The 14,216-nt window shown below is 53.8% G+C and overlaps 2 protein-coding genes across 2 annotated transcripts in view; one reads left to right on the forward strand and one right to left on the reverse strand.

Moving 5' to 3' along the window:
• The window catches only part of ELOB (elongin B), a 183,333-nt gene that overhangs the window by 111,548 nt on the left and 57,569 nt on the right, over nucleotides 1-14,216 (forward strand). The gene's annotated exons all lie outside the window — the stretch shown is intronic.
• Nucleotides 8,200-10,760, reverse strand: ZG16B (zymogen granule protein 16B). Its single transcript, XM_015125477.3, has 4 exons — nucleotides 10,109-10,760; nucleotides 9,944-10,022; nucleotides 9,643-9,745; nucleotides 8,200-8,686 (listed from the first exon to the last, which is right to left on the reverse strand). The coding sequence occupies exons 2-4, from the start codon at nucleotides 10,011-10,013 to the stop codon at nucleotides 8,350-8,352; spliced, it is 510 nt and encodes a 169-aa protein (XP_014980963.1). The 5' UTR covers nucleotides 10,014-10,022; nucleotides 10,109-10,760; the 3' UTR covers nucleotides 8,200-8,349.

The following is a 14,216-nucleotide window of genomic DNA, read 5'->3' on the forward strand; positions in this document are numbered from 1 at the left end:
CGCCATTCTCCTGCCTCAGCCTCCCGAGTAGCTGGGACTACAGGCGCCGCCACCTCGCCCGGCTAGTTTTTTGTATTTTTTTTTAGTAGAGACAGGGTTTCACCGTGTTAGCCAGGATGGTCTCGATCTCCTGACCTCGTGATCCGCCCGAGACGGGGTTTCACTGTGGTCTCAATCTCCTGACCTCATGATCCACCCGCGCCAGTCTCCTAAAGTGCCAGGATTACAGGCGTGAGCCACCGCTCCCGGCCCTTCGAGCAGCTCCTCTTAGGCCCCAGCTGCCTGGCCCACTCTGACTGCATGGCAGCCAGCACCAAATGTCTCTCAGTAGGACCCCCAGCTTGCTGGTCGGCGTGTCTGTGGGCCCAGTGGACTGCAGGAGGCCTTAGGACTAGTGACGCTGTTTAGAGACAGGTCAGGGCGGGAGCTGCACAGTTCAGTGTTGTGTAGGAGGAAACAATTCAAACGCCCCTGCAGGGCTGAGCTGGTGTGGGGATGAGGAAGTGGCCACAATGGACTCAGGTGTTCCGGAAGGCTGACAGGCTGACTTCTGTCCCAAGGCCAGAGCCGCCCAGGATTGGGGAATGTTTGGCCAAGGGTGAGAAGCAGGAGCAGAGGCAGGGACCCAGCACAGGATGAGCAGTTCCTTCCTCACCCTGGAGCCCAGGGTGCAGGTCTGGCACGCACCTTGTCTCTGAACTTGTAGTGAGTCGATGAAAAGGAATTTTCAGGATCACAGCAGGCTCTGCCAGCGGCACTGTGGGCGTGTGGACCTCGGAGTTACAGGACAAGAAAATCACATGTTGTACGGCGGCTGAAATATTTGGGCACTTGGGGACCCTCAGGAAAGAACCTCCCCACACAATGATGGGACTGGGCCAACACCTGAGCAGGAAGTGGTAGGAGGACTGTGGGATTGGGGTTTAAATTCCATGACTCACTCACTCAGCCTGGGCTTCCTTGTCTGTAAAAAATGTGAGATTAACACCCATCCCAAGGATGTTTGTGATGATTAAATGAAGCAATACTTGTGTAAGCACTTGCCATTGCGCCTGGTCCAAAATCGGATCATAATGAATGCTAGTGTCTTTTCTTTCCTTTCCTTTTCTTTTTTTCTTTTCTTTTTTTTTCTTTTCCTTTCTTTTTCTTTTTTCTTTTTCTGAGACAAGGTTTCACTTCTGTTTCTTAGGCTGGAGTGCAATGGCGTGATCTCAGCTCACTGCAATCTGTACCTCCTGGGCTCGAGCAATTCTCCTGTTTTAACCTCCCAAGTAGCTGGGACTACCACACCCGGTTATGTATTTTTGTAGAGGCAGTGTCTTGCCATGTTGCTTAGGCTGGTCTTGAACTCCTGGGCTCAAGTGACCCATCTGTCTAGACCTCTCAAAATGCTGGGATTACAGGTGTAAGCCACTGTGCCTGGTCCTGCTAGTGTGTTTTCTATCCATCTATCCACTCACCCACCCACCCACTTATGCATCCATCCATCCATCTACTCACCCACTCACCCACCCACCCATCTACTGACTCATAAATTCATCCATCCATCCGTTCATCTACCCACTCACCCACCCACCTACCCACCTATCCATCCACCCACCCATCCATCCATCCACCCACCTATCCATCCATCCATCCATCCACCTATCCATCCATCCATCCACCCACTCACCCACCCACCTACCCATCTACTGATATCCATCCATTTACTGACTCACCCATCCATCCATCCATCCATCCATCCCCTCATCCCAGAAAAAAAAAAGATTCAAATCACAGGAGACTTACTAGCACTCTAGTAATACTGGCACACATACACAAAACACTTCAGCAGAAACTGGTTTCCATGAGCAGCGCTTGGAACCCAGTTCTTTTCCTTTCCTTTCCTTTCCTTTCCTTTCCTTTCCTTTCCTTTCCTTTCCTTTCCTTTCCTTTCCTTTCCTTTCCTTCTTTCTTTGAGACAGAGTCTTGCTCTGTCACTCAGGCTGGAGTGCAGTAGTGCAATCTCAGCTCACTGCAACTTCCACCTCCCGGGTTCAAGTGATTCTTCTGCCTCAGCTTCCTGGGTAGCTGGGACTACAGGCACACGCCATCATACCCAGCTAATTTTTTAATTTTTTTATTTTCTTATTTTTTTTCTTATTATTTTTTTTTTTTTGGAGACGGAGTCTCGCTCTGCCGCCCAGGCTGGAGTGCAGTGGCCGGATCTCAGCTCACTGCAAGCTCCGCCTCCCGGGTTTACGCCATTCTCCTGCCTCAGCCTCCCCAGTAGCTGGGACTACAGGCGCCCGCCACCTCGCCCGGCTAGTTTTTTGTATTTTTTAGTAGAGACGGGGTTTCACCATGTTAGCCAGGATGGTCTCGATCTCCCGACGTCGTGATCCGCCCGTCTCGGCCTCCCAAAGTGCTGGGATTACAGGCTTGAGCCACCGCGCCCGGCCTAATTTTTTTATTTTTAGTAGAGACAGGGTTTCACCATGTTGGCCGGGCTGGTCTTGACCTCCTGACCTCAGGTGATCCGCCCGCCTTGGCCTCCCAAAGTCCTGGGATTACAGGTGTGAGCCACCAGCGCCCGGCCAGGACCCAGTTCCTTTCATCACAAAATTTCTCATTACTATGTAAACCTCATTACATTCTACCTATTTCCCAGCCCTCTCAATCCTCAGCTTCAAACACAGTCCTCTGGAAGCACTGAGATCTAGTTTGTTTTGTCTCTTTTTGTGTCTTTCAAGTTGCTCTGCACTTCTCTTTTTGGACTCCTTGGTTTGTCTTCAGAGAGACTCTTTCTTCCCTAAGGCAAACTTCAATCGCTGAATGTCCCATTTGTCAATCTTTAGCATATCCAAAATTCATTTTAAAATACTGGGAATAGACATGTCAAAATGTCAGCAGTGTATCTCTGGGTAGTGAGAATTCTTTTTTTTTTTTTTTTTTTTTAAACGCCTCAGCCTCCCAAGTAGCTGGGATTACAGGCACACAGCATCATGCCCAGCTAATTTTTCTATTTTTGTAGAGACAGGGTTTCGCCATGTTGTCCAGGCTGGTCTTGAACTCCAGACCTCAGGTGATCCACCCGCCTCGGCTTCGCAAAGTGTTGGGGTTACAGGCGTGAGCCACCGCACCTGGCAGGGAATTCCTTTTAAATTTAGCTGTCTTTCCTAAAATGTCTGCAGTATACATGCATTGCTTTTGTAATTGGAAGCATAATGCTTAAAATGACATTTCTGTTAAAAAAAAAAATTAGCCAGGCATGGTGGCATGCACAGGTAGGCCTAGTTGCTTGGGAGGCTGAGATGGGAGGATAGCTTGATTTCAGGAGTTTGAGACCAGCCTGGGCAACACAGTGAGATCCCAGCTCCACATAACATTAAAAAAAATTAGCCAGGGGTGGTGGTGCTTGCCTGTGGTCCCAGCTACTCGGGAGCTGAGGTGGGCGGGGTGGTGCAGTGAGCTGTGATTCCACCACCGAACTCCATTCTGGGTGACAGATAAAGACTCTGTCTCAAAAATGAAGAAAGAAAGGAAAGGAAGGAAGGAAGGAAGGAAGGAAGGAAGGAAGGAAGGAAGGAAGGAAGGAAGGAAGGAGGGAGGGAGGGAGGGAGGGAGGGAGGGAGGGAGGGAAGGAAGGAGAGAAAGAGAAAGAGAGAAAGAGGAAAGAAAGAAAGAGAGAAAGAAAAAGAAAGAAAGAAAAGAAAAGAGAAAGAGGAAGGAAAAGGGAAGGAAGGGAAGGAAGAAAAGAAATAAAAAATATCACAGCATCCCCTCCCTGGCTGGATAACCCTAGAGAGTTTGGAGACCAGGATCCGAGAGGGAAGCAGCTCAAATAAAATAACCCATGCCATAGCCAGGTGCGGTGACTCACGCCTGTAATCCCAGCACTTTGGGAGGCCGAGGCAGGCGGATCACAAGGTCAGGAGATCGAGACCATTCTGGCTAACACGGTGAAATCCCGTCTCTACTAAAAATACAAAACTTAGCCGGGCGTGGTCATGGGCGTCTGTAGTCCCAGCTACTCGAGAGGCTGAGGCAGGAGAATGGCGTGAACCTGGGAGGCGGAGCTTGCAGTGAGCTGAGATCGCACCACTGCACTCCATCCTGGGCGACAGAGCGAGACTCCATCTCAAAAAAAAAAAGAAAAAAAAAGAAAAACCCATGCCGCAAAGGATGACAGGCACAGACCCCGGCTCAAAGGTTTGGAGATTTGGGGAGCTGGAACTGCTCCGGCACCCCCACCAGATGCACAGGGTGTGTGAGGGAGAGCAGCAGCCTCCCAGGAGGGGAGGGCAGGCCAGAGCAAGTTGCCCACGCTCCTCACAGCCACAGTGTTCCTTCCAGGCCCACGCTGCCCCGGGTGCTGTATCTGCCAGCTTGCCAGGCCTCATGCCGTAGGCCAGAGCTCTCAACCTTGACCTACTGAGGTTTGGGACCAGATAATTCTTTCTTAGAGAAGAAGGTGGAGGGCTGTCCTGTGTCTCGCAGGACTTGTGGCAGCATCCCTGGTGTCCGCCCACCAGAGGCCAAGAATACTTCCCCCACCCCCATGTCACAACCAAAAGTGTCTCCAGGCAGGGCCCAAAGCTCCCCAGTGCGGCCTGCAGTGCCCGGGGGAGTCCCCAGCCCACGGGGCCCTGCCGGCACTCAGCCCTGGCTTATGGCAAAGTAGGCCTGTGTGTGGAAGTTGCGGGGCCCAGAGAGCCCTCCTGCAGGCTCTCTCCCCTGCTCCCCTTTCTCTCAACACAGACCTGCTCCTCCAGAAATGCAGGGTCCTCCTTCTACACTGGGGCAAAGAGCAGGGGAGAGTCAGGGGACCTGCGTCCTCATGGGGATCACAGCCTCATGAAGGGGTGAGTGGGACTTGGGATTCCTGAGCTCGTTCCTCGTCATTTCTCCACAGAGGATTTCAAACCATGGGAGCCCCTGGAACCGCCCCATCCTCCCCTCCCGGTCTTTACCCAACACTTCCCCCATCTTGGTTCCTCTGGCCTGACCTGGGCACCCCCACGTGGAGCCTGAAATGGCACAGGCTTGGGTAGAGGGGGTGGAAGTCCTTATCAAGGCTGGAGAACAAGTGATTCAGAGAGAAACCTCTGGAGGAAGGCTCCTCTCCAGGGTCGTCCTGGCTTCCTTGGGTACCCTCAGTAGCAAGTGACAGAAACCCTCTCACATGAGCAGGTGCTGAAAAGACCTGCCCTGCCTTCCCCTGACTGGAGGGGTGCAATTCCGTCTCCCCCACTGGTCCTCTGCTCTGTCCAGGAAGCGCCAGGCTTTTCCGACAGGCCCGATCCTGACTGCCCCCACCAGTTTCTGCCTCTTGGGACCTATCCTTCTCCCAAAGTGCCCAAAGTATCTTGAGTTAGGGTCACCAAATTTAGTAAATGAAAACATAGCAAGCCTGGGCAACATAGCAAGACCTTGTTTCTACAATCAACAACAACAACAACAAAACCCAGGCACGGTGGCATGTGTTTTTGGTCCCAGCTACTCAGGAGGCTGAGGTGAGAGGATCACCTGAGCCCAGAAGGTCAAGGTTGCAGTGAGCCATGATCGCACCATTGCATTCCAGCTTGGGAGAAAAAATAAATAAATAAAAGAAAAATAAACACAAGCGAAAGAAACTTACTAAAACACAAATTTTAAAAGAATTAAATAGAACCCTGAGAAGTAAAAAGTAGTTGATGGAGCTGTTGGGCTGGACAGAGGGGAGGTCCCCAGCTGGCCCCAGGGACTTCTCATTCCTCTTGCAGAAAGGAAAGGGGCTTCTCCTGCAAAGCAGCTGCAGATTCGCTTATCAAAATGTTTGCTTTTCTTTTCTTTTTTTTTTGAGATGGGGTCTCGCTCTGTAGCCCAGGCTGGAGTGCAGTGGCATGATCTTGGCTCACTGCAACCCCTCCTGGGTTCAAGCGATTCTCCTGCCTCAGTCTCCCGAGTAGCTGGGACCACAGGCATGTATCACGGTAGCAGGACAAGCTGCAGACAAAACTCCTCAGACACCGGGGTAAAGAAGGAAGTGGTTTATTTGGCCGGGAATGTCGGCAGATTCGCGTCTTAAGAGCTGAGCTCCCCGAAAAAAGCCTTTTTCAAGGCTTACAACTTTAAGGGGTCCACATGAAAGGGTCATGATAAATCGAGCAAGCGTGGGAAACGTGACTGGGGGCTACATGCATCAGCTAACAGAACAAAAAGTTTTACAATGCTTTTTTCATACAGTGTTTGGAATGTACAGATAACACAAGTAGTTTAGGTCAGGGGTTGATATTATTATTATTACTTTTTTTAACTCCTAGGACCGAATGGTGGTGCCAAGGTTGTCTGGCTATTTATCTTACTTTTTTTTTTTTTTTTCCAACTTTTTGCTTTTTTTATGCTCTTGTGAACTAGACAAGGTGCGGGGAGGAGGGCAGCAGGAGTAGTAGTGGTCTCCTTCCTTACCACCATATCCAGCTAATTTTTGTATTTTTAGTAGAGACTGGGTTTCACCATGTTGGCCAGGCTGCTCCGGAACTCCTAACCTCGTGATCCACCCCTCTTGGCCTCCCAAAGTCCTGGGATTGCAGGTGTGAGCCACCGTGCCTGGCCCAAAATGTTTTCTTAAATGTGTTCTGTGCCTGGGCTTTGATTATCAACATGTTGAATGGCACGTCTGATCACCATAATTTTGAAGTGGTGACGGCTGTAAATTTCAAGGTGTCTGTGACAACAGTATTTGATGTGGTCATTTCATGGGTGTTGCATGTGAGGTCACATTCATACCCGAAGGAAACATGAAATTTTCAGTCAAGGGCAACAAAAAAAAAAAAAAAAAAAGAGGTAATTTTCCCCCCATCTCAGTTCACAGATTCTCTGAATTTTGATTTCTGATTTCCAGGTTAAGAAGTGGCTCTCAACCAGCATTTAAAAATAAACAAAAATAAAAATAGAAGTAGAGAAGAGAAAAAAACGCTAGTGTGTATTTCATGCAGAAAGATGAAGCTGGGTTGTGAAATCTTTGCCTAGGTCTGGTGTTCAGGGGCCAGACTTTGCAGCTTGGCCACCTCAAGGTGAACTTCCAACTCTACCTCTAACTGCTGTGTAGGACAAGTGACTTTGCACTCAGTGCCTCAGTTTCCTCATTTTGCAGAGATGATTAAAGTCCTGTCCTTCAATTGTTGTGGGTGGGGACTTTGGGTGGAGCCCCTGAAACAGGACCTGGCCCTTCCCCTGATCACTGACTGTTTGTTGCATTAGATGATCACTGACTGTTTGTTGCATTAGATGATCACTGGGTGTTTGGCTGTTGCATTACACGTGTTGCTTCCTGTTTCTCAAGTAGGATCAATTTCTCTCTGTGGATCATGGTCCCAAAGGGCTGAAAACCCTGTCTCTGGAGGCCCCTGGAGCTCTGATCTTGGCAAGTGCCGATGTGGACTTGGAGGCTTGGGAAGGGGACATGAAGAATGGGCCAGGTCTAGGGCTTATACTGATTTCCTGTTGCTACTGTGACAAATTACCACAGTGTGAGGCCTACTATCTCCAGCCATCTGCATCTCCTGCCTTTGCTCATGTTGAGCCCTCAAACTGTAATGCCCTCCTCCCCTTGTCTCCACTTGGCCAACTGTCCCTCATCCTTTAAGACTTACCTCAGACATTGCCTCCTCTAGGAAGACTTCCCTGAAGCACATCCCCCTCACCTCACCTCTGGGCAGGTGCCCACACACAATGACCTACATGTGTCCCCAACCATGCAGATGGCAAAGTGAACTGCCACTATCTGCCTCTGCACCAGCCCCCACCACGGTGTATACACACTCAGCTGAAACCTGGCCTCTTCTTTATACCCCCCAGTGCCAGGAGAGCCTGGTGAGGACAAGGCCTTGGCAAACATTTACTGAGTGAATGGATGAGTGAGTGGCTTCCCTGAGGCCCCTTAAACACTCAGAGAAGCCTGGGACTGAGTGGCCAGAAGAGGCCCGCTGGATGGGCCTGGGGTGAGGGACAGTGGGGAGTGGTGGCCTTGAAGCCTGACTCTTCAAAGATTGTGGGACTGGCACAGAGACCCACAGCACCCCTGAGGGGGTGGTGCTGCTCTCTTTCTGTCCTCGGCAGAGTCACCTTTGCCCTATCCCTCATCTCAGTTCACTGGGCTCCAGCACTGCGGCCTTTGTCTCCAAGGAGCAGGGGAGGGTTTGGTTGTACCCCAGATGCAAGGACCAATCCTGGATGCACTGATTTTGCAGAAGCTTTATTTATTGGTGGATTCAGGTTCAGCGTCCCGACTCAGTTACTCCAGTACCATCAGCCACCACCACCCAGATGGCCTCAGCTCAGATGGCCCCGTACCCCACCCTAGAGACCCGAGGGTGCCTTTGATGGTCATGTGACAGTAACTGGCGGTTCAGTGGTCGGCTCCTCTAGTGGGTAATTCCATTCAAAGCCAATGCTCTTGATGCCGAGGAGTCCATATTGGCCATAGATGCCCACCAGCACCTGCCCCTCTTGGCTGGGGTAGGCAGAGAAGATCTGGCCATCGAGCTTCCCAAAATAGAAAGTGCGGTCCTTGCTGGTGTACAGGACCATACCCCGGAGGAAAGTTTGGAAGGCGACAAAGACTTTTGTGATGTATTCGCCTGGCTGCAGGGTGACTTCCTGGGTATTCCCACCTGAGGCGCCCTGTTTCACGTCCCAGGTGTCTCCAAGTTTCACCTGGACACTGGGGGAGAGGCAAAGCTTTGGACGCCCAGATCTGGGATGGCCCAGCACATCCCGGGTCCTCAGCGCCCCCACCCTCCTTCCCAGGATCCAGAGAGTCCAGCGCCATCAGAATTCGGGTCCCTGACACAAACTCACTGGTCACCAACCCTGGTTCTACCACTTTCAGGCCCTGTGATCTTGAGCTCATTACTCAGCCTCTTCGGACTTAGTTTCCCCATCTGCAAAGTGGATGTGATTTTTGGGAGGAGTCACTGAGGTCCAGGCGAGGAGAGCTCCGCGCAGTGCCTGGTCCACGTGACTGCAGAAGGCACCAGCTGCCGTCACTGTGGCCCACATATGAGCTGCCTCTGGCTGAGCCTGGACCTCCCCAGCCTTAGTCACTCTGAGCAGAGCAGCTCACAGACCGAGGGGCAGGTGACTTCCCACACTCACCAGCACTTCCCCGACGGGGCTTATCTGCATCCCTCCCTCACCCTGCTGCTCTCCTAGGACGCACCCCTCCGGCTCGCCATGCTCACACAGTCTCCTCTGCTGTTGGGCTTCTCTCCCCTCTCCCAGGACCCCAGAACTCCTAAGTGCAGGGCAAAAATCCATCCCAGACCTCCAGCAGAGACACCTCGATATGAAGGAAATGGTCCTGGATTTCTGCCTCTAACACTTCTGCTGACTCATGTTCAGTCAGTGGTCCACTCTGACCCTTACCTCCTGTCTTCTTTGACAGTAATCGGACAGACTTTTCCCTGACTTTCCTATCAGGCATGGGGACGGAGAGGTCATTTTTGGTTGAGTTGAGCTTGGGTTGAAGGGAGAAGGTAGGGAGGACGGTCTGACCTCTGCTCAAGCCATGAAGCATCGGTGGGAGCCAGGCATGCGTGGGAAAACTGGCTACAGGTGCCTACCGGCTGCCCCGAGTTCCTAAAACTGTGGGATGGGTGGGGACATGGCCTCACTCACCTTTTCACCAGGAGAAGACCCACAGACACCCGCAGCCCTGTAATTTCATGGTCGTAATCTTCAGTGGTGGTGAAATACTTGCCTCCTCCAGGGCCGTACATCTCTGCAGAAAAGAGAGCAAAAGGGAAGAAAATCCCCATGCAGTGATATGGGGGCAACCTCTGCCAGAACAGGGGACCCCGCCCCTCCAGGCAGACAGGATGGTTCTGTGACCAGAGTTAGTCTGGGACAAGGGCCGGGTGAGGCCCTGGCTCTCCTGGAGGGAGGCAGAGGAGGTTAAGGGCAGACTCCACCGACTTACTCCCTGCCCAGGTGGGGCCCCCCAGGAGGGCAAGCGTGAGCAGCAGCAGCATGGCCTCTGGCCGGCGCATCCCAGGGCTCTGTGGGAAGAAGAGAGGCCTCCTGACTCCAAAGCAAGGACGAGTGTGGCCTCGCTGGGCCCCACCCATGGAGCCAAGCACCTTACCTCGCCTGTGACTGGGTGTCTGATTGTGTTGGGCACCCTTCACATCGCCTTTATACTCTCCTGGGCCCTCTGGGCCCCCATCCAGAAGGAAGGAGCAAGGGGCCACCAGGGGGACAGGAAGGAGCTGGCCGTGGGGCTCTTCCTGGGGGAAGGCCCAGGGCCGGCCTTGGGGAGGCTCCCGGACGTGTGGCATTTGCTGTCTTGGCTCTGCAGCCTACATAAACAGAGCTGGGGACAGTGACAGGCACTTTACGATCACCTCTGGGCTCTCTCAGTCAACACTGGTGCCGACCTGGATGGCAGAGTTGGGGAGAGGCTGGCTTATTGGCTTCCACCCGAGGGTAACAGGTCAAGGGTCCACAAAAGCTCCGTGGGGCCCACTGCCACCGTGGGCGACCTGGAGTCAGGGCCTCCTTCAGACTCAAGCAGCACCTGGTGCCTGGCAGGCTTCCTAGGACCCAGGCTGAGCTCGATGCGGGCCCCAAGAGAGCTTGAATGGACCACCCAGCCCTTTGTGTCCTGTGCCCTGTGCAACAGGTGCCCCAGGCACTGGCCCTCAAGGCACTGCCCTTGGAGGCTGCCTGGGTTTCTCCTCTGTGCTGCATCTGGGTAGAGCGGGTATGAGCCAGTGTTCAGGGGCTCAGAGATCATAGGAGGGAAGGACACCAAAGGTGCAGTCCTTGCCACGATGGGAGGCAGAGGGCCTGGGGAAGGCGACCCCCCAGGCTGGTGTTTGGAGATGTCTCATCCCAAGGACCCTGAAGGACCCAGGGCATTGGGAGTGAGCTGGAGTCTGCAGAAGAGGTGGGGTATCGGATAAGGATCAGGGGAGAAGAGATAAAGGCTGTCAGATGCCCTGCAATCAGGGGACAGATTGCAGCTCAAACACAGTTCCATGCGTGTCCTCAGGACACCTTTCGTGTGTGTTCCAGGGACTGAAGCTCTGCAGGGCCCGTGACCACTCGGAACAGCCACAGAGCCGTGATCACCAACACAGGACCCTGGAGCCAGAGGCGGGTCCATCCTGGCTTCCTTATGTAGCTGGGCTGGGATCTGCAGGCACTTGCTTCACCTCTCTGGGCCTCTGTTCTGTGTGGATAACAGTAGAACCTCCCCTTGACGGTGCTGTGAGGAGCTGAGATCCTGCCCCCGGGGCCAGTTTCCCTGACCCTTAGACTTTATGCCTTGGGGGAGACTGTACCATGTTAATTTTTGGAAAGAGCAAAAGCTGACAAATCATAGACGCGTCCACCTGGAGATGCCGAGAGCCCCGGTGGTGGATCCCTGGCTTTGGAAAACTTGGGTGGAGACAGTGGGGGACGCTCCCACTGCACACCCATCCCCCAGGGAAACAGGGTGGAAGACCAACGTGTCTGGACCCCACATGCTTCCCAGGCAGAGGGGTGTGGAGAAGGGCTTTGCGCATGCACAGAATGACTCTGGAAGTGCTGGCTCGCCAGGAACGGGGACGCTGGTCTCAACAGGATGAGGGTGGGCAGGGGCTGCGAGAGGCGCAGGACTTTAATGACTTGAACCAGGGCCTGCGCCAGGGGTGGCGATATACGGCCCAGCCAACCACCACCTGGGCACCTCTGCCCAGCCCATGAGCAAAGAATGTCTCCTACATGTTAACATTCCTAGGAAACATTCTAAAGAACGATGTCTTGTGGTCCATGAAAATTATTTGAAATTCCCATGCCCCAGTTCATAAGTCAAGCATCATTGGCCCACAGCCGCCGTGCGCTCATTGGCATGTGGCCTGTGGCTGCCTTCATGCTTGCACAGAAGCTCACATGGCTGTGACAGAGACCTGCAGCCCCTGAACCTAAAATTCTACTATCTGGCCCTTCACACAAAATGTCCACCCACTCCTGGTCAATACCTATTCCCAAAGAACCACCATAGCCCTGTACCTGGTGCTGGATGGCACAGTCAGGAAGGGGGCTCCCCGTGACCCCCCAGCCCTGACGGGGCAGGAGCAGAGCAGCACATTAGCCTTGGCACCTGGCCCTTGTTCTGGCGCCTGTACCATCTCCCTGGAGAGGCTGATCAGGGCTGGGTTCCTACTGACTAGTGTTTCAAGGTGAGGCCCCAGTTGCACCTCTCTGCACCCCCTCAAGCGCTCCTCTGATTTCGAGGGAAGCAGACCCCAGGCTGGGGGAGGGTAAGAGGAGCCCCTCTCAGGAGGAACCTCCTTCAGGGAGGTGGAGGTGGAAGAGGCCAAGCCCTTGGCCAGCACAGCTCTTGGAGGCAGGAGCTCAGAGGTGGCACAAAGGGGCTGTGTTCTTGCCCCAGCCCAGCCTGAGGGCGCCTTTCCATGTTTTGCTGGCAGTTCAGAGGCCTTCTTTCTAACTCCAGGCTGACAGGGTTTGGTGCCCAGAAGGAGAGTCATCTGGGCCAGGACTCCAGAAGCACCAGCTGGGGTTGGGGGCACTAGGAGGCAGAGACAGTATACACTGGAGGGGAGGTTAAGATGGTACGAACATGGGGATCACACATGCTCATTCACACACGTGCACTTGAAGATGCATGCATACACATGCAGCCAGACACACACTGCCCAGACTCTCCTGCACGCGGGGGGCATGCACACACGACACCCCTCTTCACCTGCATGCCTGACCTGGGGAAGAAGCCCACCTGGTGGGAGGCACCCCTCTCCCACCCTCCATCTGCCCTGGCCCAAGTGCTGGCCCTGAGCCCGCGTACAGGGAGACTCAACACAGGCCCTTTGTCCCTTGGGATCAGGGCTCCCAAGAGAGGGATTTACTGAGCATTTATTTCCAGCCCTGGGCACACCCAGTCCTCATTCTGCCAGGAGAGGGGAACAATGAGGCCTTCTCCTGCCTGCAGAGGTGGCCCCGGGCCGGCTGGTCCTTGTGTGTCAGGAGTTGGGTTAGGGCCACAAGCCCCTGGCCTCCCTGCCCTCCAGGTGTGGGACTTGGGAAGACCCCTCTGTGGCTCTGCAGCCTGAGGCACAGCAGACAAGAGGGTCTCCATCTGCACCCACTCAGTGGGTGGGGCCTCCCTGTGGCCTGGGGGCCAGGCTGAGCCTCTGCAGGAAGCCCCCAGCCTCACTGGAAGCAGGAACATGAGTTCCTGGCTAGGATCTCCGGATAGGACTGGCCTCACCGAGACTCTGAGCAAAGTCAGGAGCTGTCTCCTCCCAGGGCCTTGGCGGCTCCCTGGGACTCAGGAACCAGAGGGAAGGTCCTGCTGCCTGGGGGAGGGGCAGGATCAGAAGCCCAGGGGCCTTTACCCCAACCCCAGCAGGTCAACACCGGCTATGCATGCGGACTTGCCCTTGAACGGCTGCTGCTGGGGAAGGAGGCCCTGAGGGAAGGGCGCAGCCTTGTGCTCCTGAAACCACAGCTCCCCCCGCATGCCTGTGGAACACTCACTGAGTTCCCTTTGGTGCCACATCTGCACTAAGCATTTTTTTTTTTTTTTAGAGACAAAGTCTGTCTCTGTTGCCCAAGCTGGAGTGCACTGGCTCGATCTCGGCTCACTGTAACCTCCACCTCCCGGGTTCAAGCGATTCCCCTGCCTCTGCCTCCCAAGTAGCTGGGATTACAGGCACCCACCACTACGCCTGGCTAATTTTTTTTATTTTTAGTAGAGATGGGGTTTCATCATATTGGCCAGGCTGGTCTCGAACTCCTGACCTTGTGATCTGCCTGCCTCGGCCTCCCAAATTGCTGGGATTACAGGCGTGCGCTATCACACCTAGCCTCCGCTAAGCATTTTATCTGCACTTACCCCAGAGAAACTCAATACTTTTATTGGAAAACCAGGACACATAACCACACATTTTGCCTAATCTTTCACGTAATTCACCTTCCACTAGTATTGATGTTGGGCTCAGCTTTTGCACCTGCCCCGGTAGATTCCGTGATAAGTGACCTGAGCAGCCTGGCCCGGCGCCACACTCCGACCCTGTTCCTGACTGCACCTCACGAAGCCACTCCCAGCCTCGGTTTCTCTATGAGTAAACAGGCCCCTAGCACACCGCAGCGCCTGAGGCTGTTGGGAGGGAGGAGCGAGACAATGTTTGTGGCCGCCAGCCGTCTGCTGGGGAAACCAGTCCGTGTTATTGAGGTGATATGGT

The sequence above is a fragment of the Macaca mulatta genome, chromosome 20 (genome assembly GCF_049350105.2).
Source record: "Macaca mulatta isolate MMU2019108-1 chromosome 20, T2T-MMU8v2.0, whole genome shotgun sequence".
In the NCBI taxonomy this organism is placed as follows: domain Eukaryota; kingdom Metazoa; phylum Chordata; class Mammalia; order Primates; family Cercopithecidae; genus Macaca; species Macaca mulatta.

What these genes read in the sequence shown, in the direction of transcription:
- ZG16B (XM_015125477.3), bottom strand. Translation starts at nt 10,013, where the DNA reads ATGCGCCGGCCAGAGGCCATGCTGCTGCTGCTCACGCTTGCCCTCCTG. An exon ending in GGGCCCCACCTGGGCAGGGA is followed by an intron (nt 9,746 to 9,943) that starts GTAAGTCGGTGG and finishes TCTTTTCTGCAG; the next exon opens with AGATGTACGGCCCTGGAGGA. An exon ending in GGTCTTCTCCTGGTGAAAAG is followed by an intron (nt 8,687 to 9,642) that starts GTGAGTGAGGCC and finishes CCTCTCCCCCAG; the next exon opens with TGTCCAGGTGAAACTTGGAG.